This window comes from Myxocyprinus asiaticus, chromosome 10 (assembly GCF_019703515.2).
Source record: "Myxocyprinus asiaticus isolate MX2 ecotype Aquarium Trade chromosome 10, UBuf_Myxa_2, whole genome shotgun sequence".
Classification (NCBI taxonomy): Eukaryota; Metazoa; Chordata; class Actinopteri; order Cypriniformes; family Catostomidae; genus Myxocyprinus; species Myxocyprinus asiaticus.
In genome coordinates, this window is record NC_059353.1 from 11,553,813 (window position 1) to 11,579,965 (window position 26,153).

Below are 26,153 nucleotides of genomic sequence, written 5' to 3' on the forward strand. Positions count from 1 at the left end.
TCACAGCTCAAACAATAAATACGTTTTAACAGAAGAATTAAAGGGATAGTTCCAAAATAGGATCCAAAAATTTAAATTCTCTCATCATTTGCTCACCCTTATGCCATCCCAGATGTGTATGACTTTTTTCCTTCAGCAAAACAAAAATGAAGATTTCTTTTGGTCCATACAATGCAAGTGAATGGGTGCCAACATTTTGAGGCTTAAAAAATCACATAGGTCAGCATTAAAGTAATCCATATGACTCCAGTGGTTAAATCCATGTCTTCAGAAGCGATATGATAGGTGTGGGTGAGAAACAGATCAATACTTTAGTCAATTTTTACTATAAATTCTCCTCCCTGCTCAGTCAACCTCCACTTTGACTTTCACTTTCACATTCTTCTTCTTTTGTTTTTGGTGATTGACATTCTTCATTCATACACCACCAACTGGCCAGGGAGGAGAATTTCTAGCAAAAATGGACTTAAATATTGATCTGCTTCTCACCCACACCTATCACATCACTTCTGAAGATATAGATTAATCCACTAGATTACCTGTATGCTGCCTTTATTTGGTTTTTGGAGAATCCAAATTTTTGCACCCATTCACTTGCATTGTATGGACCTACAGAGCTGAAATATTCTTCTAAAAATCTAAATTTGTGTTCTGCAGAAGAAATAAAGTCATACACATCTGGGTTGGCATAAGGGTGAGTAAATGATAGAGAATTTTCATTTTTGGGTGAACCATTTCTTTAATACGAGTGCTTTTATAAAATTATAAGCTTCACATCTCTGCCTTTACACCCTCCAAAAATTATTCCAGTCGCTTCCATTGTAACTGCCTCACTGTAACCTCGATTTTTGCTTTTTTTAAAGAAAAGGAGGGACAAGGGGGCCTGGATAGCTCAGCGAGTATTGACGCTGACTAGTCGTGAGTTCGAATCCATGGCGTGCTGAGTGACTCCAGCCAGGTCTCCTAAGCAATCAAATTGGCCCGGTTGCTAGGGAGGGTAGAGTCACATGGGGTAACCTCCTCGTGGTCACGATTAGTGGTTCTCGCTTTCTATGGGGCGCATGGTAAGTTGTGTGCGGATCGCGGAGAGTAGCATGAGCCTCCACATGCGGAGTCTCCGTGGTGTCATGCACAACGAGCCACGTGATAAGATGCGTGGATTGGCGGTCTCAGAAGTGGAGACAACTGAGACTTGTCCTCCGCCACCTGGATTGAGGTGAGTAACCACGCCACCATGAGGACCTTCTAAGTAGTGGGAATTGGGCATTCCAAATTGGGAGAAAAAGGGGCTAAAAATAAAAAATAATTTATTAAAAAAGAAAGAAGAGGAGGGAAATTTGACATTAATGTTTGCGGTTATAAACATTATGCCACAAATGCTGTCGATTGAGCTTAACTTGTATTAAACCCGGAACATTCCTTTAACACTTATGCTAATGTACTGTATAATCCATACTCTGAAACTAATGTTTAAGTAATGTCCAATTTAATCAAATATATTTTTCTTTCATCTTTCTTGCAGAACCGTGAGCTTCAGATCATGAGAAAACTGGACCATTGCAACATTGTGCGTCTGCGTTACTTCTTCTATTCAAGTGGAGATAAGGCAAGTCTCTTTCTTATCTGTTCATCTTATGTTATGTTACATAACAGTGTGTTTTATGTTACAGATTGCAGTGCCGTTTGTCTGTGTGAACTGGATATATTGAATATTTGAAACATTTGTGATGATTTTGCTGGTAACATCAAATTGAGCGACATTGTGAATATTGCAATGAATTTACTTTTGACCATTAAGGTTCCTAAAGACTTATTAGATTAGATTGGTTTCGTTGTATCACACAGCAGTAACACATTGCTTTTCTACACCTCTCCTTTCCCTGTATTGCTAGACGTGAGGAATAAGCTGTACAAGTGTGCAAGCTGTATGGGAGATGTTGTATTTTTGGGCAGTGCAGGATGGGTATTGTAGTTCTAGAGAGTGTGAGCTTGCTTATCAGTGATGAACAAAGCACAATAAGTCTTCCCATCCTGTGATTTATGTCATAAAATCTGCTAAATATGGCTGGTAAAGGAGTACAAATCTGAACGGTTCAGTGGAATCCAGTTGTACTCATCATTTGCGGTGGTGAATTAGTTGCGCACTGAAGCTTGTATGTGTAGCCTCCATAAACTTTGCAGTTGTCATGACAACCACAGCGAAAGTTAAGAAATGTGACCGCATAAGGCAACATTTTGTCAAAAATGTAACATTCGGGTAAGTGAAGCATTGTTTCCTGCGATTGATTCGTTTGTTAATAAATGCTGCATTAAAAAGTGTGTAAACACACATTTTCATTGTATAATATAGCATAGGCATAAGTCAAGAGAAGTCTTGCCACAGCATGATTATGCATACAGTTACATACAACGTGGAATGATTGCTGACTACTTGTGAATCCGAATTGCTTTGTTTTAAAGCTGCCCGTAACCACTGGCCTAGGGTCAGTTTGCATCCAAACTGCTTTGTATTAAAAGATTTAACATTCAACATTCGGGTTAGTGAATTGATTCATGTGTAAATGCGCACTAGCCATCTCCTGGCCACAGCATTATATTATACAGGGTGAAATGCTTGCTCAATTCATTGACTTATGCAGCCGAACTGCTACATGTTATAGCTGCCAATAACTGGGAGAGTAGGATGAGAAAAGCTGACTCTGGATCAGCGGCTGCAGTCAACATCCTACATGGTTTGTGTGCGCAGAAAAAATGTCATTTTTTAAAAAAATGATTCAACATTTTTGTTTTATAATAAACAAGTTGTGTGATTCATGAAACAAACCTTTTTTTATGACATTTTGGTTGCATTAAAAATTATTTCATTCAAGTTATATGAAATATAACAGCTGTATGGCTGTACGCACCATGCACCAACTGAAAAATTTTCTCAGTAAACTTAAAACAAGCCTGCACTGTGATGACTTCAGTAAAAATATTCATTTATTCATCAGACATATGTTAGGTAGGGCTAGGCAATATGACAGTATATATTGTGGCAACGATATAAAGTGTCAAAATGGAGATTTTACTATATTGTGTATATTGCGATATGTAAATGTCCATGTGCGCAGCGTGTGCGTATCTATCAGTGGCAGTGATTCACAAGAGACTGAAACCAGGTTTGAGCGGGAAATGAGTCGCGGCCGGTAGAATTTGCGCATGCTGGTTTAGCGCCAGATTCACGAAAGGAATTCAGGCAGATCAGGCAATGTCGTAAATGCGCCCACAACCTCAAACTGATTCTTTGCTATTCTGATCTTGTGGGCTGATTGTGAGCACTCTATAGCGGAGGATGCAGCAGTCCACTGTGATCTGATACACTCTGCTGGGAAAGCGTCACTGTGATCCAGACACCTGAATCATCTCTTTTTTTTTTTTTCTTCTCCCCAATTTTGCATGCCCAATTCCCAATGCGCTCTAGGTCCTCGTGGTGGTGTAGTGACTCGCCTCAATCCAGATGGCGGAGGACGAATCTCAGTTGCCTCAGTGTCTGAAACCGTCAATCTGCACATCATATCACGTGGCTTGTTGAGCGCGTTACCGCGGAGACCTAGCGCATGTGGAGACTTCACGCTATTCTCCGCGGCATCCACGCACAACTCACCACGTGCCCCACCGAGAGCGAGAACCACATTATAGCGACCGCGAGGAGGTTAACCCAATGTGCCTCTACCCACCCTAGCAACCGGGCCAATTGGTTGCTTAGGAAGCCTGACTGGATTTCGAACTTGCGACTCCAGGTGTGGTAGTCAGATTCTTTACTTGCTGAGCTACCGAGGCCCCCATGAATCATCTCTTTAACATGCTGAGATTCGCTTGACTACACCGCATATCTGTAGGCCTACTTATGCATCATTTGATGAATTATTGCTGATAAGATCAATAGTAAATGAAGGGGAGCTTGTTGTTAAAACAGGTGCGGCATCTGTGGTGTAGGTTCACAAAAGTCGAAGCAAATTCAAGAAATTTAATCTGCAAACTGTGTCGCACGACGATTATCTTTTGTGGTAATACAAACAATCTGTTTTACCACCTCAGAATGAAGCACACTAAAGAATATTATGAAAGCCAGTATATATATATATATATATATATTGCAAGAAGTGTTTATAAATATTTTTTACATTTATTTTCTGCAAGATGTGTTATTTTAGAAAAAGTACTGTATTGCGATATATACATATCGTGATATAAAATTACTCATATCTTGGTAGAAGATTTTGTTCATATCGCCCACCTCTAATGTTAGGTTGTCATTCCCCACTAAAGTTTTTGCATTAGGTAAGACAGTGGTTGTTCTTTATTATTCATTTTGGCTGCTATGCAAATGGAAAAACAAATCATGTACTTAATTGTATATATGACTTGAATAGACCTACTGATTGTAGCCTTTCTAAATATCGGTTTGTTTAGCATGTTGTTTTGACATGAGTATTGTACAGGTTGCATGACCCGTAATGTCTCTTGTATCCAATGCATAGCTCATTTGAATGGAATGCATTGCGATTTTGCTCTGAAATAAGAGAGAGTGGCGGACTGTGAGAAAAAAGTGACGTAACACATTACTTTTCACAAAAAGTAACTTTTTTTTAATTAATTTTGTTAAATTTTGAAAGACTAATGCAATATTCGAACAAGCTACTTTTAAAAGTAAAGTTACACGATACTGCATGCGAGTATGTGAGCAATAAGACAGATGTTTCAATAGCGTCTCTGATTTAAACTGATAAAAGATTAAAGATGCTGAGGGGGTAAATTCATATTATTTGCATGAATCACTTCAATCTGTCCATTTAAGTGAATCGATTGAAAACTCGCTTCTGAGTTTTGAAACTCATTCACTTGCTTCATTTCTCAACATAATTCTACCTGGTGTTTATTTAGTGAAAATCAGACTGGAAGCATGCCTTGATTATTTTTAAAAAGATTTTTACTGTATTTTAGTTCTTATATTAAACCTTTTGAATATACTTGGCAATAATGACTGTTTGGTCAAAATGAAAAAATCACCCAATTTCAGAGCAAATACAGACATTCTGAGATATATGTAATATCGTCTAAAGGCTAAATTACTTTTATCTGTATAATCCAGCCCTAGTCTGAATGCCTCTCTGTGTGTATTGATGTCTAAATTAGTATAATGGTTCCCAGATGCTGGCCTCAGAGAAATCCACTCTGAGAATTGTCCATGTGATAATGAGTGTATCTGCAGGGCATAAGCAGCACTGATACTCTGACTGAGAAATTGACACATACACATAAGTACTGTACACATTGCAGTATTGCCTGACCACCAACCACACTTGTGCTCTGTGTGCATTACCTCACACCTCAAACACACAAACTCTCTCGACCTGTCGCCCACACACCATGACATTGCAGAAATGTCTGACCGCTGATTGTTTTTTATCTCCGAGAAACACTCTTTCAAAATGTCAGTAGCTGGTTTCTGCTCACACTCCTACACACACTTCTCTGTCCCTCTGTAACCAATAATCAAAGAGCACCAGGGAAAAGGCTGACAGGAAGTGCATGGAGAACAGGTCCAAAAAATATTTAAAAGGTCTGAGAAACTGGAACAAGGGCAGAATTTTGGTGAGACAGGTGGCTACAGCAATAGTCCACTTAGAGTTGAACAAACCCTTGTCTTCTGACTCACATATTTTTTGGTGAAGTAAAGTGCAAAGCAAGGCATGGGTATCACATCACAGAGGACGCGTCAGTGCTGCGGGGGGCAGTTTTTGAATCTAGTCACCATACACACAAAAGTTACAAAGGTTTTTGTACTTCTTTAACAATGAAGAAATTGACATTGATGAGTTTTCTGGTAAGTGTATGAAACTGGTGCAACTGCGCAAACTGAAAGATGCAATTCGCTGTATGTAGCCTTGAATATGTTTCATTCAAGCTGTCAACCCTGCTGAAAAGACCAGCATTGCTGGTCACCAGCTTATGTTGTGTTTTGGGTGCTGGTCCCCCAGCATGGGATGCTGGTGTCTCCACCAGACTTTTAAACTAACTTAACCAGCTTCATCAGAAAGACAATGCTGGTCAACCAGCTTCACCAGCTAGGTTTTGCTGTTTTTTTGCTAGAGAAACTAACTAACTAGTCACGACTGTTTCCCGAAACCCTAGTAACTATGTTGCATATCTATCGTTTCGAACCACGTTGATTCAACAATGTGGAGGTGTCGTTAATAACGTTATGCAGGGGGTGGAGTAATAACTTCTGCAGAGATCGAATGGATATCAAATTGTAACATGGTCAGAAAGCCGTTTATTGTGAGACCGCTGCTTAAGACACGAAATAGACGTTTACGTTTATATGCACTTCGTAAATGGCGTACTCTTTACTACAGTATACAAGTGGTTTGGTCAGTAAGCAGCTCCATAGCAATGTTATTTCCCTACGACGCTGCTGTTAACAATGAACATGGCATCTGTGGACTACTTCGCTATTTTCTGTTCTCCGTTGTTTCGCTTTATTGTCACATTTCCTCTGTTGCTCTTGTGTTTGTTTTGATTGCGACCTGTCACAGCATTGAGCTGCAATAGTGGGGTTTCCTTCTTACTTCACTTTACCGCACTTGAACACATACATATGCGCACTCTTCAAAAACCAGTAACAACGCCACTTTTATTCTTGACACAATGAGAGATATAGAATAAAATATATATGGAGTGAATGATACAGACTGGGTCTGGCAAATGAGGCTCTGCTGAAGCTGTGTGGTGTTGCATGGCAACAAACATAAGATTTTCAACTTGCTTTTCAGTGACAGAGAAGTTAAAACCCTTCACCATCTGAATTTAAATAAAAAATATAATATCCCATTTGATGACCAAAAATACTCTGTCATTTTGTAATGTGTTTTGTGTTAGTGCTTTTCTAATACACATGGCATTCATCCAGTAGTTTAAGATGTGGAAATAAGCACATACATGTGATACTTGTGACTTGCATCACAGTAGCATGTCAGATCAAAATGTAAGCAATTATTGTGTGAATCATGTCTACCATGAATACCTGTCATCCCTTTATTATCAACTACCAGAATAATGTCATTAATAAATTAAATAATTAGGATTATGAATCATATGGAATGAAATACAAACCTTGATTGTTTTGCAATGGTGTCCCACCATCACATATACTGCAACAGTCAAGTAACTAAAGTTTACTATGTAAAGATTTTCTCAATACACAATATAATGATAATATATATATAATATATATATATATATCAACTCAGCAAAAAAAGAAACATCACTTTTTCAGGACACTGTATTTCAAATAACTTTACAGACCTTCATTGTAAAGGGTTTAAACAATGTTTTCCATGCTTGTTCAATGAACCATAAACAATTAATGAACATGCACCTGTGGAATGGTTGTTAAGACACTAACAGCTTACAGACAGTAGGCAATTAAGGTCACAGTTATAAAAGCTTAGGACACTAAAGAGACCTTTCTACTGACTCTGAAAAACACCAAAAGAAAGATGCCCAGGGTCGCTGCTTATCTGCGTGAACTTGCCTTAGGCATGCTGCATGGAGGCATGAGGACTGCAGATGTGGCCAGGGCAATAAATTGCAATGTCTGTACCGTGAGACGCCTAAGACAGCGCTACAGGGAGACAGGAAGGACAGCTGATCGTCCTCTTAGTGGCAGACCACATGTAAAAACACCTGCACAGGATCGGTACATCCGAATATCACACCTGCAGGACAGGTACACAATGGCAACAACAACTGCCCGAGTTACACCAGGAACGCACAATCCCTCCATCAGTGTTTAGGCTGTCTGCAATAGGCTGAGAGAGGCTGGACTGAGGGCTTGTAGGCCTCTTGTATGGCAGGTCCTTACCAGACATCACTGGCAACAACGTTGCCTATGTGCACAAACCCACCTTCACTGGACCAGACAGAACTGGCAAAAAGTGCTCTTCACTGACGAGTCGCGGTTTTGTCTCACAAGGGGTGATGATCAGACTTGCGTTTATCATCAAGGAATGAACGTTACACCGAGGCCTGTACTCTGGAGCGGGATCGATTTGGAGGTGGAGGGTCCATCATGGTCTGGGGCGGTGTGTCACAGCATCATCAGACTGAGCTTGTTGTCATTGCAGGCAATCTCAACACTGTGCGTTACAGGGAAGACACCCTCCTCCCTTATGTGGTACCCTTCCTGCAGGCTCATCCTGATATGACCCTCCAGCATTACAATGCCACCAGCCATACTGCTCGTTCTGTGCGTTATTTCCTGCAAGACAGGAATGTCTGTGTTCTGCCATGGCCAGCGAAGAGCCCAGATCTCAATCCCATTGAGCACGTCTGGGACCTGTTGGATTGGAGGGCTAGGGCCATTCCCCCCAGATATGTCCGGGAACTTGCAAGTGCCTTGTTGGAAGAGTGGGATAACATCTCACAGCAAGAACTGGCAAATCTGTTGCAGTCCATGAGGAGGAGATGCACTACAGTACTTAATGCAGCTGGTAGCCACACCAGATACTGACTGTTACTTTTGATTTTGACCCCCCCCCCCCCTTTGTTCTGGGACACATTATTCCATTTCTTTTAGTCACATGTCTGTGAAACTTGTTCAGTTTATGTCTTAGTTGTTGAATCTTTTTATGTTCATACAAATATTTACACGTTAAGTTTGCTGAAAATAAAAGCAGTTGAAAGTGAGAGGATGTTTCTTTTTTTGCTTTATTTAAATTCTCAAGAGAGGCTTATTTCTCATTTCTCCCAAGCCACAGCATGAAAACTATGAAAAAACATCTTGAAAATAGTATTTATGCATGTTTCAAATGCTCAACAATAGTGGCTTTACAAGTATTCAACAGCTTGAGCACAGAAGGTGACGCAGAACTCAGGCAGTGTAAATAAATGCCTACAAAAGGACAATGATCACCCTGCTTTACTCTCTATCTGATGACGACATCATAAGAATAGTCTGGCTTCCAAGGACCAAGATCCAGCAATGCAGCTCTTAGCTGCACTGTGTTATTATGCTGTGGGAATGTTTATAGAAGTCTTCAGTTAGCAAGGCTGTGACAGCATTAATACCTTTGCTGTTACAGTTTAAGAACACCATGCTGACTTCCTCCTCAAGAAATCCAGCTGGCCAGTCAACAGTTCCATGATATTGCCAACATCCCCAGAGTGACTGGCGTCATCGATGGCACCCTAATCCCAGTGGCAAGTCCTGTGGTGAATGAGCCCTTGTACATTTGCAGGAAGGGCTATCCAGCCATTAATGTTCAAGTAGTGTGTGATCATCTGGGGGTCTTCACTGACATTGTGACACAATGGCCTGGAAGCACACATGACTCTTTTAAGTGGGCCAATTCAGCAATTTGGTGACAGCTGGCTGCTGGGAGACAGTGGATATCCTCTTCACCCATACCTCTTGACACCTGTGTAGCATCCAGCCACCATTGCAGTGGAAAGGTTCAGTCAGGCCCATGGAAGTACATGCTCTATAGTGGAGAGGGCTATAGGAGTTTGGTTATTGTATTTTCTAATATTTCATCTGACTGATATAACTTATGTTAATAAACATTTTGTGTAATTGCCTACCTTGTCTATGTTTTTTCCCCCTGGAAACATTAATTGAAAGACTACTGCAAACAAGAAGCATATTGTTCATTTGTTTTCTATAACAAAGCCTATTGAGAATATTTAATATTCTATTATATTCTACTTCTATGAACATTACAAAATAAATCCAAAACCACTTACACATATATGTAATCCCATACAGGAATCAGGTATATGGCCATGTACATATTTCTGCAGTTACAGGTATTGTTCATTTATTTGGGCATATTGGCTATATAAAATTATACTGTGATTTGGGAAATAATGTTTTACATATATGAAAGTATAATAATTTGAAATGTGAATGAATGAATTTTACACTTTTCTGCTTTTCTGATACTACGCTCAAAGCACTGCAGACATGTTGAATGTACGTACAGTACAGATAACTTTTTATATCATTGAAAATCACTAACATACATATTATGGTTTACATAAATTTCCATATGTGAAATTTCTCTTTGGGAATGTTATAACAAAGATATTCGCTTTGAATAATTAAATAACTCACCTTTTCTATGTTGAAAGATTTTCTTCTGTTTCAAACAGAATTTCCAATAAAAATAACTTAAAAAGTAAATTACGTGATATCTGAACCCCACTTTAAGCCTTCCAAAGCTTTCAAAGTGGATGGTGAAGTATTTGAAAGGAATAAGGCATAGAGGTGATAACTCTGAATAGAACACACCCCAGCCGCGACGAAATCAATGATGTCGACAATGCAAACTAACAAGGAACTATGTTTATAACCACAGGCAGAGTGCTGTAGTTCCAACTACACAACTTTGCGATGCAGTTTGCAAATGTTTGTTGGAACTACTGTTTCGGGAAACACCAAATCATTTGAACTATGTTGGTAGCAATGGAACGGTGACCATAGTTGGCTAATGATAGTTTTAGGAATGGCACCCCATCAAATTGCATACTGGTTAAGCTGGTTAGGGAAACCACAAAACGACATACTTGCACTGAAAATACAATGTGTAGGCTCTATACATGTATCTTTCATAGAGATATCTATGTGTATCTTTTTATTTATTCTAGCCATCAATAATCTTTGTCCTTTTATAATGATTTGGGTAGAATATAATGAAAAACTATGCGAGTTACGCTACGTTACACTGCAGAATTTTGAGCAGCCTTCGGAGATGGCGAGCGGCAGCGGCGGTGAGTGTGTATCTTCGTAGAAAATAATAGACTATTTGCAGAGATGGGCCACTTTTATTAAAATGAATGGGAGAAACTGGAACACCCAATGGTCAACGGATGTAGAAAGGAAGTACCGCCTTAAAAGTAAAAGAGTCAATCACCTTTTAGATACAGACATCGCCTGCATATCAACTCGAGAACACATTAGCTATACGAGTCAGAAATTCTTTTTTTAGCATAATTTGAGGTAAAGAAGCACAATTTATAATTCCAGTGTTGTCAGATTTTACTGCTGATTTGAAATAAGTTCTTTAATCATAATCTTGACCAACTGATTTTGACATTTCGCCGTTCCACCAATCAAGTTCACTTTCATGACTGTAAATAGCTTCCCGAGAGGGTTGCTAGAAAGACTTTGCTTGCCGCTCAAACTTTACTAAAGTTGCGTTGAGAAATATGTTTGAAGAAACAAAGACTATTATGCAACAATCATCCCTATTTACAGTGTATCTGAAAAAATGCAGATATAATCATCAGGAAGACTTTCTGATTTTCAGTGTGTGAAAAAGGCATCGATCCCAAGCCTAACCCACGCTATTTGAATATGAACATTATTTGTGATATAAGTGTTGGACTGTGATTGGGTGATGCTCTAAAGCTAGCAGCAACACATTGTGTGCGTTTGAAACGTCACTTCCTTCAACTGAAAAATGATGAATGCTTCTGTGTAGTAAAAAAAACTTTAGTGTTCTATTTGAGACGATACTACACTTTGAAAATTCATACACTAGATGGCCAATGCATAGTGTAATTGTACAGTGTATAGTGCGTCATTTGGGACAGAGCTTTAGAAACTTGGGGAAGAACTTGTTTGAATTACTGGTCCAAGCCATATCTAGTGAGCAGAATATAATAGCGACTTGGGTGGGCTCTTTTGCGACCTAGCAGCTGCATAGCAATGCATTAAAAAGCACTCACAGAAAATTTAAATCTAGTTATTTTTGCAATTTGGTTTGGTTCCGCTAGTGGTATAGAAATAACGCTACACCCTTAACTCAGCTGAACATATAAATGACTGTCCTGATCTTCTGAGTGCACTAACCACAGCTTTAAGCCATCCTCTGCCTTGCACTTGGCCAGGACCCACCTGGAGAAGAGGAATACATACATCCAAATGCTGTTCATCGATTTCAGTTCGGCTTTCAAAATGATCATACCACAAAAACTCATAAGTAAATTGAACCAGCTGGGCCTCAACACCTCTCTTCAAAATTGGGTCCTAGATTTCCTCATTGAGAGACCTCAGTTAGTACAAATTGGTGGCAACATCTCATATACCATTACGCTGAGCACTGGTGCGCCTCAGGGCTGTGTGCTCAGTCCGCTCTTTTTCACATTGCTAACTTACGACTGCACGGCCAGTTTCAGTTCTAACTACATTATAAAGTTTGCAAATGACACCACTGTGCTTGGACTCATCAGTAACAACAGTGATGCACCGTACAGGGAGGAGGTGAACCAACAGGCAGTATGGTGTAAAGATAATAATCTGTCACTGAATATAAAGAAAACAAAAGAGATCATCATGGACTTTAGAAAGGCCCATGCTGGACAAGAACATATACTGCTGACCATCGGAGGGACCACCGTGGAGAGAGTCAAGAGCACTAAGTTTTTAGGAGTACACTTAACCTAGACCACCAACACCACATCCCTTGCAAAGAGGTCCCAACGGCATCTTTACTTCCTGTGACGGCTAAAGAAAGCAAGACTACTGACGCCCATCTTGACAACATTCTACAGGGGCACCATTGAGAGTGTTCTAACCTGCGGCATCACTGTCTGGTACGGAAATTGCAGTGCCTTAGATCATAAGACTCTACAACGGATAGTGAATGCAGCTGGAAAGATCACCGGAGTCTCTCTTCAATCTATCAAGGAGATCTACCATGCACGGTGCCTCCTGCACGACCTCCAGGCTCCTGTCACATAGCCTCTTTTATCTTCTTCCCTCTGGCAGAAGGTATAGGAGTATCTGAACTAGGTCTGCCAGATTGTGCAATAGCTTCTTCCCACAAACTGTCAGAATCCTCAACACTTAGAAGTACTCTGTGCGATCTGGAACTGATACAAGTAACTGTACACATACGCATACCTACACACACACACACACGAACACACTAATGACAATAGAAAAGACTATAAACTGAAATTGCTGCTATTCTATATCCTGGAACACTTGAACACTGCTTTCTTGATCATGCATCATAATGTTTTAATGTGTAATCTGTATATACAGGTGCATCTCAATAAATTAGAATGTCATGGAAAAGTTCATTTATTTCAGTAATTCAACTCAAATTGTGAAACTATATAAATTAAATAAATTCAATGCACACAGACTGAAGTAGTTTAAGTCTTTGGTTCTTTTAATGTGATGATTTTGGCTCACATTTAACAAAAACCCACCAATTCACTATTACAACAAATTAGAATATGGTGACATGCCAATCAGCTAATCAACTCAAAACACCTGCAAAGGTTTCCTGAGCCTTCAAAATGGTCTCTCAGTTTGGTTCACTAGGCTACACAATCATGGGGAAGACTGCTGATCTGACAGTTGTCCAGAAGACAATCATTGACACCCTTCACAAGGAGGGTAAGCCACAAACATTCATTGCCAAAGAAGCTGGCTGTTCACAGAGTGCTGTATCTAAGCATGTTAACAGAAAGTTGAGTGGAAGGAAAAAGTGTGGAAGAAAAAGATGCACAACCAACCGAGAGAACCGCAGCCTTATGAGGATTGTCAAGCAAAATCGATTCAAGAATTTGGGTGAACTTCACAAGGAATGGACTGAGGCTGGAGTCAAGGCATCAAGAGCCACCACACACAGATATGTCAAGGAATTTGGCTACAGTTGTCGTATTCCTCTTGTTAAGCCACTTCTGAACCACAGACAACGTCAGAGGCGTCTTACCTGGGCTAAGGAGAAGAACTGGACTGTTGCCCAGTGGTCCAAAGTCCTCTTTTCAGATGAGAGCAAGTTTTGTATTTCATTTGGAAACCAAGGTCCTAGAGTCTGGAGGAAGGGTGGAGAAGCTCATAGCCCAAGTTGCTTGAAGTCCAGTGTTAAGTTTCCACAGTCTGTGATGATTTGGGGTGCAGTGTCATCTGCTGGTGTTGGTCCATTGTGTTTTTTGAAAACCAAAGTCACTGCACCCGTTTACCAAGACATTTTGGAGCACTTCATGCTTCCTTCTGCTGACCAGCTTTTTAAAGATGCTGATTTCATTTTCCAGCAGGATTTGGCACCTGTCCACACTGCTAAAAGCACCAAAAGTTGGTTAAATGACCATGGTGTTGGTGTGCTTGACTGGCCAGCAAACTCACCAAACCTGAACCCCATAGAGAATCTATGGGGTATTGTCAAGAGGAAAATGAGAAACAAGAGACCAAAAAATGCAGATAAGCTGAAGGCCACTGTCAAAGAAACCTGGGCTTCCATACCACCTCAGCAGTGCCACAAACTGATCACCTCCATGCCACGCCGAATTGAGGCAGTAATTAAAGCAAAAGGAGCCCCTACCAAGTATTGAGTACATATACAGTAAATGAACATACTTTCCAGAAGGCCAACAATTCACTAAAAATGTTTTTTTTTATTGGTCTTATGATGTATTCTAATTTGCTGAGATTGGGTTTTTGTTAAATGTGAGCCAAAATCATCACAATTAAAAGAACCAAAGACTTAAACTACTTCAGTCTGTGTGCATTGAATTTATTTAATACACGAGTTTCACAATTTGAGTTGAATTACTGAAATAAATTAACTTTTCCACGACATTCTAATTTATTGAGATGCATCTGTATGTCTAAATCTGACCATGTCTCATTTAGGGCTGAAAAGATAAGTCGACTTTATCGACAACGTCGACAATAAAAAATTGTCTACAAAAATGTTTGTTGTCGAATAGTCGTTTGATCTCATTTAACATAACATGAGATCACATTAAATTCTAATGATGACGCGCGAGAGCAGCACTGCAGTTCGCGCCTGACTGAGGAGAGGAAGAATTACACAGCTCAAAGCTCTAAGCTCTAAGCTTTCTAAACAGCTTCAGGTGATGTAGATTGCAAAGTATGAGGGAATTATAATGCAAAAATACAAAATAAGTAAATACAGAAGCTCTCTTGTTGTGGAATAAGTGGAGCTTTTTAAAGGAAACACACCAGCGTTACATCTTAAATGCAGTTATATTTAATGTGTTTTAGCTTTATTAAAGTTCAAATAATATGGTAACAGATCATGTAAATCACTACAAACTCCGAAACTGTTATTTCTCTGTGCGGTCAGCACCTCTTCTATGAGTTGCGCGAATGTCCTGATCTAAGGGGTAGAGATTGAAACTGCACCCGTCTGAGGCACACTCTGTCACGGGGACGCTCATCCCTCGAGCAAGCACGCTTAATGCAGCTAGATTATAACATGATGGCTCATGACTTACTGAATCATAATATATGTGTCACTGTGCATTTCTTATCGTGAAGAAAATTGGCAATGTGCAGCTTTATTAATAAGAGAGAGTTTGTTTTTTTGTGAGTTAAAGATGGATTGAAGTGAACAGAAAGGTGAGAGAGGGTAGTCTTTGCCCCACTAAACACTGCAACAAAATAAATTTTTTATTTGTTTTTGTTTTGGCTTGTTTTCCATTGTAAATATCTAAAACTCCTTTAAAACAACTTACATTTACTTTAGCAGCTATACTGCAGAAGAAATTTTTTTTATCTGAGAATGTTGAATATATAATTAAGTATACAAATATTTTAAAATATCTAAAAATCCTTTAAAAAAAAGATGCATTCAACTGAGAAGCAGGATATAAGGTATTTAGACTTGCTTTTAGAGAATAAATCTTGAATATAAGCATATATTGTTTGTACTGCACTCGCAGAAGTATAACCAAGTGAAAAAATACACTTATATTCAAAATACAGTTATATTTAAGATACATTCTCTTAACCCTCTGGGTTTGAGGGTGTTTTGACATGCCTTGACATTTGTGCTTTTTTTAGTTGCTTAAAAACATATTAATGGCTAAAGTCTGATAACACTGTATTCAGCACAAACTGGGCTACAATAATATGTGAACAACATGTACGTACATGTTTGTATTTTTGAGAAAATAACGTTTATGGGTGGTTTTTGAAAAAACACATTTTAAGTCACTGTAATAAGGCCATATAACACATACTAAACATTTGTTCACAAGACTTTTGAGAACTGGATCTTGTAGCCTAGAGTTTTTGCTACAAAAATGGTGTGAAAACCATCCTGATCACTCATTCATACAAAACAATATAGTCATTTAACTTTTGTAAGACACTTTTAGTGTTAGAAAGGCCATATGCGAGGAGGCGTGAATGACCATGAATATTGATGTGATTCACACCTGAGGAGAAAAAGACCCCTCCCCTGAGAGAGAATGAATGTGAGGAGACTTAATGATTGAATGTATTGTTTGTAGTTTAAGTTAAAAGAAGTCATCTGACTATACATTTTCTTTACATAAAGACTTTACTTAAAAACTTTAGACCTACACTACCGTTTAAAAGTTTTAGATCGGTAAGATTTTTTAATGTTTTTAAAAGAAGTCTCTTCTGCTCACCAAGGCTGCATTTATTTGATCCAAAATACAGCAAAAACAGTGATATTGTGAAATGTTTTTACAATTTAAAATAACTTTTCTATTTGAAAATATTGTAAAATGCAATTTATTCCTGTGATCAAAGCTGAATTTTCAGCATCATTACTGCAGTCTTCAGTGTCACATGATCCTTCAGAAATCATTCTAATATGCTGATTTTCTAATAAGGGCATATTTACAGCACATTTTACACATTTACACCCAAACAGATATTTGCAAGCACAAACTTCGTTGATGATAATGAGGCAGCATAAACACTAGTTAAAATATAATCTAAACATTCATATTATTTTTATATCATATTACATATCATATTTATATCATACAGCATACAATTGAAATACCTGCTTTAGCCGAAACAACATTTAAATGTAACTAAAACTTGCCTATTAGGACATATTTCAAATTTCAGTACTCTGAATCCTGGCTGGCAAGTCTGGAAATAGTCCAATTAGTAAAATATGTACATGTTTATATAAAATAGCATGTCAACTAATATGTAAGTAAAACTAAATGACTTACTCATCCGAAATTGTATCCTCGGCTGGATCAAGTCGCACTTCAAAATGCAAACGTTCATCGTTGGAGTCCCGCTCTTCTTCTGAGGAAAATGTGAACTCTTCTTCACCTGTGTAGCGTGCCATCTTCCAAATGCACAATGAATGAATCTGATGATGAACTTGATGTTTTTTAAGGCACTGTTGGGGGCATTTACCATTTGCATTGATCGTCACAGAACATTACCGTATGAATAGCGCGCTCTACTGGTGGGTGTGATCACATTAGCGATAATTAGCTGAGCCAGGAGAAACTGTACATCACTTTGTTTCATACAGATTACATTACAGGAGAATATTTGTTTTAAATTTGAATTGTTTTATTTAAAAGTAGACATTTTAAGCTTTCTTTAGACATATGTTTCATGTTTGTCTGATAAGTATTCGCAGAGTTTCAGTTCATTTTTGTGACGTGTTTCAGAAAGATGCTCGCAGAGACAGAGACGGCTGAAAGCGCACCCTGTTTATTTTCTTTATTTTACAAAAGCACAAGGTTTTGTTGTTATTGTGAGTGTACACAAATAAAGTAGACCCTTTATAGTTTCTAATGATGTCTTACACTTATCTGTATGCCCAAAAATGATGGAGTATTTTAAGTTGTTTCCGCTGTTATGAGGAAAAAATCCAGCAGGACGTGCCGGCGCGTCCGTCGACCCCAGAGGATTAAAGCAAGTCTATGTTGCTTCTCAAGTAAATGTATCTTGTTTTAAGGATTTTTAGACCATTTTAAATGGAAAACAAGACAAAAACACTTGATAACAATAGGATTTTTGGAAGTGAAAAGGATTTTTCCCCTTTAATTCAGTGAATGTCATTTAGAGGTATTTATAAAAGATGATTTTGTCCTCTTTATTGTTAGTAAGCATGTTTAATACAACCTTTTAAGTCAGGGCACAAGCTGAATAATCGGTTTAGAAGTAATGATTAATTGTTGCAATAATCGCCGAATAGTCAAATAATCGTTCTAATAATCGTTAGATTAATTGATTATCAAAATAATCGTTAGTTGCAGCACTAGTCTCTTTGTATCATTGTTTTCAATGTGAATAGGGGGAAAAAGTTTCTGTTTTATGTATGCACTGTGGTCCGTGAGAAACGATATCTCGTTTAACTGTATTGCATTAAATGACAATAAAGCTCAAACTCAATTCATGGAGAGCTTTCTATAGCCTCACAAGCACAGGGACATCCCGAGCCCTGAGCACATGTGACAAACACTGTATTTGTGTCCATGCAGGAATTGATCTTCCTCATTAAACAAGCCTGTGCTCCCCCAGAGGTCGGAAGATCTCAGAAATTTTGTTTGCAGGAGCTGCTTTCCAAGAACTCATAATGAGCATTTCAGGTGTGAAGAATTCACTCTGTCATGCTCACGCTCTCCAGTTTTCATTCTGTCTCTGCCTTCTTATTTGAGTCATTTTATATCTCGGTAATGATGTATTCTCACAATATAGTTATTTTTGCTGGACATTCAACCCCCAAAAATTATTATATATAACATAATCAGTAATGCTGATTTAAATACATTATATTTTTATTATTTTCTCATTTTATTTAGAACTTGATGATCGAAAACCATAGGATAAGATAATTATAACACATAAATGATAAGTCTGGCATCATTGCAAAAACAGCTTCACATTATATAGCATTTGAGTTAAAAACAAGACTTAAAAAACAGTATTACATTACAAATATGAATGGATGAGCCACATTTGAAGCCAAAAAATAGCAGAATTGCACACACGTGTGACCACACATCTATTGATTGATTAATGTGCCAAACTGCAATGTTGGCAACCATAAACAACCTACAGTTGTATGCTGTGACATTTCAAACCTAATTACACCCATTATAATAAACAAAGCTGTCTACACTGGAAGCGACAAACAAAGTTTTCAGAGTAGGTTTTCTGCTTGGTTGCGAGATTTCGAAAGGCATAAACAGTAGAGCAGAATCTCTACTGGTTAACATAGTACTGTTGCACAGTATATACCATTATAATGCCCAGTCCTAACACACACACACACACACACACACATGCACACGTGACCCCCTTAGCACCACACACACACACAGCGATCAGTCAGTAGACTCTTAGCTTCTCCCTGCTGTAATTTTTGCAGCTGCTTGGTGTTGTTGGCCCAATGTAAACCACCATGAAATCAGAGCCCAGAGTGCCTCATGGAGAGATAACATAGACAGATGACGTTATCTCGGGGAGGGAGGACGAGATTAAGATCAGGCTTGAAATACGACTGATGGAAATAGATGAGTTGCCGTCATGTCTGGACGTGGTCTGCTTCCTCTCAAAACAGCTCCACTTCAACTAAGTGTCATGATTAACAGTAGTGTTGTTATGTAATGCAGACAGCACTTTGCTATTGAGCCCAATCACAGACCTTGTTAAATGGGTCCTTTTTATACATGATTCTTACTAGACTCACTGGCTTTGTTCAAAAACCTAGTGAGCTGCCTTGTTTTCTACAGACTACATAGGCAGTTGCCTTCTAAGGCAGCATCCTAACTGAACTGGAACCTCATAAGTGACTGATTTGGAATGGTCTACATAGGCAGCAGCTCACAATTGGTTTCAAAAGAGTGTGCTTTAGAGAATCCGGCCCGTAACTGAGACCGTGTGACCCGGCTTCCTCAAAAGTACTAAAGGAACCATTATTGGAGTCATTAAGAAATCTAAACCGAAAGTACAACTGGAACAAGAACCATTAAATTTCTTGATTCCTATTTCTAAAGATGAACACTTAAGTAACTAACACATACAGTATATGACCAGAGCAGCACCGTGTTTAAGAAGGTCTGATGTTTCACATGTCAAGTCATATTTATTTGTATAGCGCTTTTCACAACACACATCATTTCAAAGCACCTTTACAGAAAATCATGCATTAACAAAAACAAAAGCAAAAAATGAAACTGTAATATCTGTAATGTCTTAAAGTGATCATTGTGTAGTTTGATTAAATATGATTGTAAAATATGCATAGAAATTGAATAATTAATAATTTTATTTAGAACCCCAGTGAGCAAGCTGAAGGCGGCTGTGGCAAGTAACACAAAACTCCATAAGATGTTGGTAAATGGAGAAAAATAACCTTGGGAGAAACCAGGCTCACTGTGGGGGCCAGTTCCCCTCTGGCTAACAGCATGAATTTAATGCCAATTTTAGTTATTTGTGTGCAGTGCAAGTCATGTTTTAAAATTTGTAAATTAAGTAAGCGTTAAAGTCTAGTGTTTTAAAAATAAAAATAAAAGATTTTTTATGAACTGTAAGATTAATGACTAATGTCTTTGAAGTCCATCCTGGATTAACTCCAGAAGTTCACACAGATGCATTGTCCTTTGTTAGTTGGCTGATGAAGACTTTTGTTGGCAATTAAATGATAGTCTATGTATTCCATTTCAAGAGTGTAGTCCATCAATAGGTAAAGGTGATGCAGGCAGAGATTAATGAGTTGCATCGCAGTTCAACCTGCAGGTAATTTCGGTGAGGTTCAGTGGAGTCCATCCTAAATCCAAGATTCAGGCAGTGGCATATGAAATATCCAATATCTTACAGTTGTATTTGGCATCAGTTCATCCTCTGAAGTCAAAAGACTGAAGTGATGTCTTGCTAGCACCGGCTGTATTTTGTCGTCATCTCTCAGCGACACGTAGCAGTGGAGTCTGACACCAAGCAGGAATGGAGCTGGATCTGGCAGGCTCTGGTAACCTCAGGATATGAATCATATTAGCATAGACGCCATTCAATTTTAGGCAGAGTTATAGATCATGATGGATGTTTCTGGTTCAGCAGACCTAACTAAAGCAGCCTAATAGTGAGTTGAAGGATAAATTAGGTGTCTGACTTACTAAATAGATGAGTCTTTAGTCTAGACTTAAACTGAGTGTGTCTACATCCCGAACAGTGTTAGGGAGACTTTTCCATAGTTTAGGAGCCAAATATGAAAAGGATCTACCTCCTTTTGGGGATTTTGATATTCTTGGAATTATTAACAAGCCAGAATTTTGTGATTGTAATGAATGTGGCAGAATACAGCGTGGTAGAAGGTCACTTAAGTACTGTGGAGCTAGACCATTCAAAGCTTTGTATGTAGTTAACAGAATGTAAAAATTAATACGAAATTTAACAGGTAGCCAATGTAACGACGATAAAGTTGGGCTAATATGATCATATTTCTCGGTTTTAGTCAGCACTCTGGCAGCTGCATTTTGTGGTTAGAATTTGCCTTGAATTTCTCAAGTTGTGTGAAGGCACAGAAACACATTAAGGTTAGTTTATACAGCATCATCTCCTGGTATGTTTGGCTTAGACAGGAGTTGTTTGTGGGAGAGACTGTAAAAGCAGTGCCTGGGGATGCATGAGTGTCTACCTGTGGCTCACTCACTGAGGGAGATGTAGGTTACTTCGCAATGAGCAATAGATCATCTAATCACACACTCTAAAAGTCATGTGACCGCAGACAAGCAGCCTATCTGATGGCCCCGTCATCCAGTGGGAGAATCTCAGGAGCCAACCACCTCAGAGCTTGTCCCATCAGCTGTAATTGAGGAAGTGTCGCTGTTGCTGTAGCGAGGGTGGAGAGTGAGTCATCGCTGGGACTAATTTTAGCTGCCCAGCACAGTCGGGGGCTGGTTTAGGTTTTCTTATTATTATTTTTTCAGGAAATCTTTTGTCAATGACATCAAACATCTGTTATTAGAAACCACTTATCAGTCAGCTGTGTTGAAATGGAGAGAGAGATCATCTTGCTCTCTACCTCACATATGTTGCGTAACTTGTTGTCAAGATTTGAGCGACCCGCAGCTGCCCAATCACTGGGTTAATAGAGTATGTTAAGGTCAGTTTGCACCATGACATTTTGGGTCACAGTAAATGAGCTCAGGCAGATGAAGACCAGCAGAAATAGACTCTCTGAACGAACAGAACGGAACTTGTGGAGGAAGCAAAAGGGTGTAAAAGACAGGATGTGACATCAGACAGAGGGTCAGAGTGGCGCTGCAGGCCACCCCATTCAGTTTCTTTTTTTTTTTTTTGTTCCTCAGCAGGATATGACCTCAATGTCTGAGCATTTATGTTATGTAAAGATGGCAGGCATAATCATCGCTTGCTTTCAGGCAGAATTCTACACAATGCACTGCAGTTAATGTCCACAATGACATCATGACAGAATGATCATGATTTTATGTATGATTTTTGTGCCATTACCAATGCAGCTTATTTATGGATGCACAGTCTGGCTGTTCAGTGATGATGAAGTTACAGAGATATATGGAGGGATGGGGCGTATGGGACATTTTTAGTGTAGACTTTGACTCAGGGCCACTATCCTTCTCCATACAGAGAATGTTTATATATATAGATTCATTCAGATCTATACTACTGGTCAGAAGTTTTGAAACACTTGACTGAAATGTTTCTCATGATCTTAAAAATCTTTTGATCTGAAGGCATATGCTTAAATGTTTGAAATTAGTTTTGTAGACAAAAATATAATTGTGCCACCATATTAATTTATTTCATTATAAAACTAAAATTTAATTAAAAAAAAAAAAGTTTTTGAAATTGATGACTTGGACCAAATAATAAAGAAAAGCAGCCAATAAGTGCCCAACATAGATGGGAACTCCTTCAATACTGTTTAAAAAGCATCCCAGGGTGATACCTCAAGAAGTTGGTTGAGAAAATGTCAAGAGTACATGTCTGCAAATTCTAGGCAAAGGTTGACTACTTTGAAGATGCTAAAATATAACACAGTTTTGATTTATTTTGGATTTTGTTTAGTCACAACATAATTCCCTTAGTTCCATTTATGTTATTCCATAGTTCTGATGACTTTACTATTATTCTAAAATGTGAAAAAAAAAATTATAATAAAGAATGAGTAAGTGTTTTAAAACTTTTGACCAGTAGTGTATATGAATGTGCTTTAAAGCATTTTTAACTCTGTGTGTGTGCTCACTGATAATGAAGTATTTGCTTTCTTGTTCTCTGTCCGCAGAAAGATGAGGTGTATCTGAATTTGGTTCTGGACTATGTTCCTGAGACTGTGTACAGAGTGGCGAGACACTACAGCCGTGCTAAGCAGACCCTTCCCATGGTTTATGTGAAGGTGAGGATAAAAAGTATTACATTAGAAAAATGCAAAATAAAGTATTTTCACTAGTGATCTCAGACATGTATGAACAGAGACAAAGAGATTTGTTATCTATATCAATAAATCAATAAATGTTGACATCTCTCAAATACATTTCTGGCTATATTTAAATAGTTAGGTGCATTTGCTGCAGCGTATGGCTTAAAAAATCAGGTATTGTATCTCCCTCAAACTATTTGAACCTATGCACTGTATTTACCGAACCGAAACCGTGACCACATAACCCTGATACAAACCAAACCGTGAGAAATTTGATGTGCTATTGTACATCCTGAATGAAAATCTGAGGTTATGTTCCTGCCGGTGAGTATTTGAGCGTGTGTTTTGGCTTTTTTTCCCCCTCCTCCTGTGCAGTTCTGCGTCACTGCTGTCTTGACTGCTGTGATGACATCGTCACTCCTTTGTGTTGTGTGCTGAGCTATATCCTTCCTGCTATTGGCAGGATGTGGCACGAATGTAGAAACACACCCATAAATGTAAAGGGATACAATTATATGTGGAGACCTTCCCCTTTAAATGTAATTTAAAGGAATGTATAGTTAGTGCAAATTAAGCTCTATTGACAGAATTTGTGGCATAATGTTGATTCCCACAAAAATAACTTTTAATACTTTTAGTTCTAGATTTTTAAAGCAAAAATCACAGTTGCAGAGAAAACAATTGAAGTACTCAATTGTAAGTGCAGAAAAAAAAACAGAAAAGTGAAGCTTCTTTTTTTTGTTAAAGCAATTACTTGAATTATTGCGTGGAAAAATATTATTTAAACAGAAAACTTGTTTAAATCGTCCTTTTTGAGGTGGGAATACTTTTCTAAGGGAATTAATTTATGGTTATGCGTCACTGATGCAATTTCCTGTAGATGAAGTTTACTGCATGTATATGCTTTGCAGATAGTAACGTCACGTCCCTTTTTGGCACTTTTTGTATTGTGCGAATGTTACGTTTTACCAGCAGTGGCGGACTGGCCATTGGGAGAACCGGGACTTTTCCCGGTGGGCCGGCCGCGAAATGGGGCCGCATGGGCCGCCACGTTATGCAAAACGTGCCACAAAACGCCGCGATATGCAGAAAAGGTCAGCCGAATTTTCTTCCCAGTCCGCCCCTGTGTTACTTTTTTATGAAATTATGATGATTGGATATAACTTTACACAGACAAGGTCAGTAAGAAATTCTGTCACACAAGTCTCATGCCAACACAAATATTGATTGAATTTACTTGCACAATTCTTAGATCGACTGTGCTAAATAAGGTGACAACATGTGTGGTAATGTCAACACCATTTTTCTTTTATTTGGGTATGATCATAAACAAAAAACAATCTGCACATGTAGATTTTTACCTAATACCCCAATTTCGCATTGAACACTTTTAGCGACGTTGTTACTGTCTTCCCTTACAAAAAATCTAGAGTTCTGGCAAACAAGCTACAAACTTGCTGCAAATTTTCCACTCATTATTTATCACACGCAAATGAGCTTGTGATTCGCTGCAAATGTTTGCCAGAAGCTTGGAGCTCATCACCAGTAGGGGTGAACCTGCAGCAAACCTTTGGCAACAATGGACAATTTGCCACAAAACTCATTTGTATGTAAAAATAGTCAGTGGCAAATTTGCCACAAACTCTCGATTTTTGTAATGGTTATCCAATGTGCGCAAGTGTTGTGTAAATCAGTGTGGGTGAATAAACAAAACATTTGCGGCACTTTTGCTTGCGGTATTTCAGTGCATAAAACTGCATCTTATATATTAACCAACGGCATTTGAGTTTAACCTTGCGCCAACAATGCCGAAATTGCACTGCGTCTTGAGTATTTTAATGAAGTCATTGTCATTACTTCCTGTGCAAGCACGGCATCTTTTTATGTCAATTAGGCTTATTATAGATTATGCATCATTCACAAAAAATTGCCTGGTGCAATTTACATAACGCTATTACTGCCAGATGAAAGCAGTAGTCCATGATGCTGCTCAGTCCTGCCAAAGTCTGTCAGATAACAGTGGTCAGCATCCTCGGCTATATAGCGCTTAGAATTGGCCTGCAAGATTGGAATTGCACATGCAAGTGGCGTTCAGCATTGATTTATTGGTACGTTTGCACCTTTTCCTGATCTGCATAATTCCTTTAAATCATCTGATATTGCAAGCAATGAAAACAGAGTTATAGGCTATATCTTTAGGGATATTTTGTATCATTTTCTGTGACCTGTTCTTATAATTCCTTTTGTAAACTGATTGTTTGTGCTTCCTTTGTCCTCATTATTTCAGTTGTACATGTACCAGCTCTTCAGGAGTCTGGCCTACATCCATTCCTTTGGGATTTGCCATCGGGACATTAAACCTCAGAACCTTTTGTTGGACCCAGAGACGGCTGTGCTCAAGCTCTGTGACTTTGGCAGGTCAGTTGGTAATCTCTTTATAGCCAATAAACTGGAGACGATGCACTGTCTGATAATGTGTCAAAGGTCCAGGGCAGGCCCCAGTGGATCTATGAACTAAAAGCATCACTTGACTGCGTTTAACATGAAAATCCCATATTACACCTCACTATGTCTCCAGATGGCTGCTCTGTGCTCTTAGATATCTGTGTGCTGACTCCAGCCTTTCTCGCTTCACACATTTTTCTGGTTTAGAATACTGAAGATTTTAGTTGATATTCACTTCATATTCATATTTCTTACTTGCTTTATGCAGATTTTTTTTTTTAAACTAGGCCATGTGATTCCACATTGAGAAAACAGCTTGTTAAAGAATTCCTAGCAGTTTGAGAAACATTTTTCATGAATGAGGACAGATGTAGCACACTGGAAGTGGCATAAGAACAGGTATTAGAACAGCTGAGATATGCTGAGATGTGTATGCAACTTAACATCTACACAAAGAAACCAGCTTTAGATTTCAGGTAACTTTATAACTCT

At 38.6% G+C, this 26,153-nt stretch overlaps 1 protein-coding gene across 3 annotated transcripts in view; it reads left to right on the plus strand.

Annotated features, from left to right (window-relative positions):
- Positions 1-26,153, plus strand: part of gsk3ba (glycogen synthase kinase 3 beta, genome duplicate a) — a 95,688-nt gene that overhangs the window by 54,729 nt on the left and 14,806 nt on the right. For all 3 annotated transcript variants that reach the window (XM_051708585.1, XM_051708587.1, XM_051708588.1), the window contains exons 3-5: positions 1,523-1,606; positions 23,082-23,192; positions 25,504-25,634. In XM_051708585.1, coding sequence (XP_051564545.1) covers positions 1,523-1,606; positions 23,082-23,192; positions 25,504-25,634 — 326 coding nt within the window. The remainder of the gene's footprint in view (positions 1-1,522; positions 1,607-23,081; positions 23,193-25,503; positions 25,635-26,153) is intronic.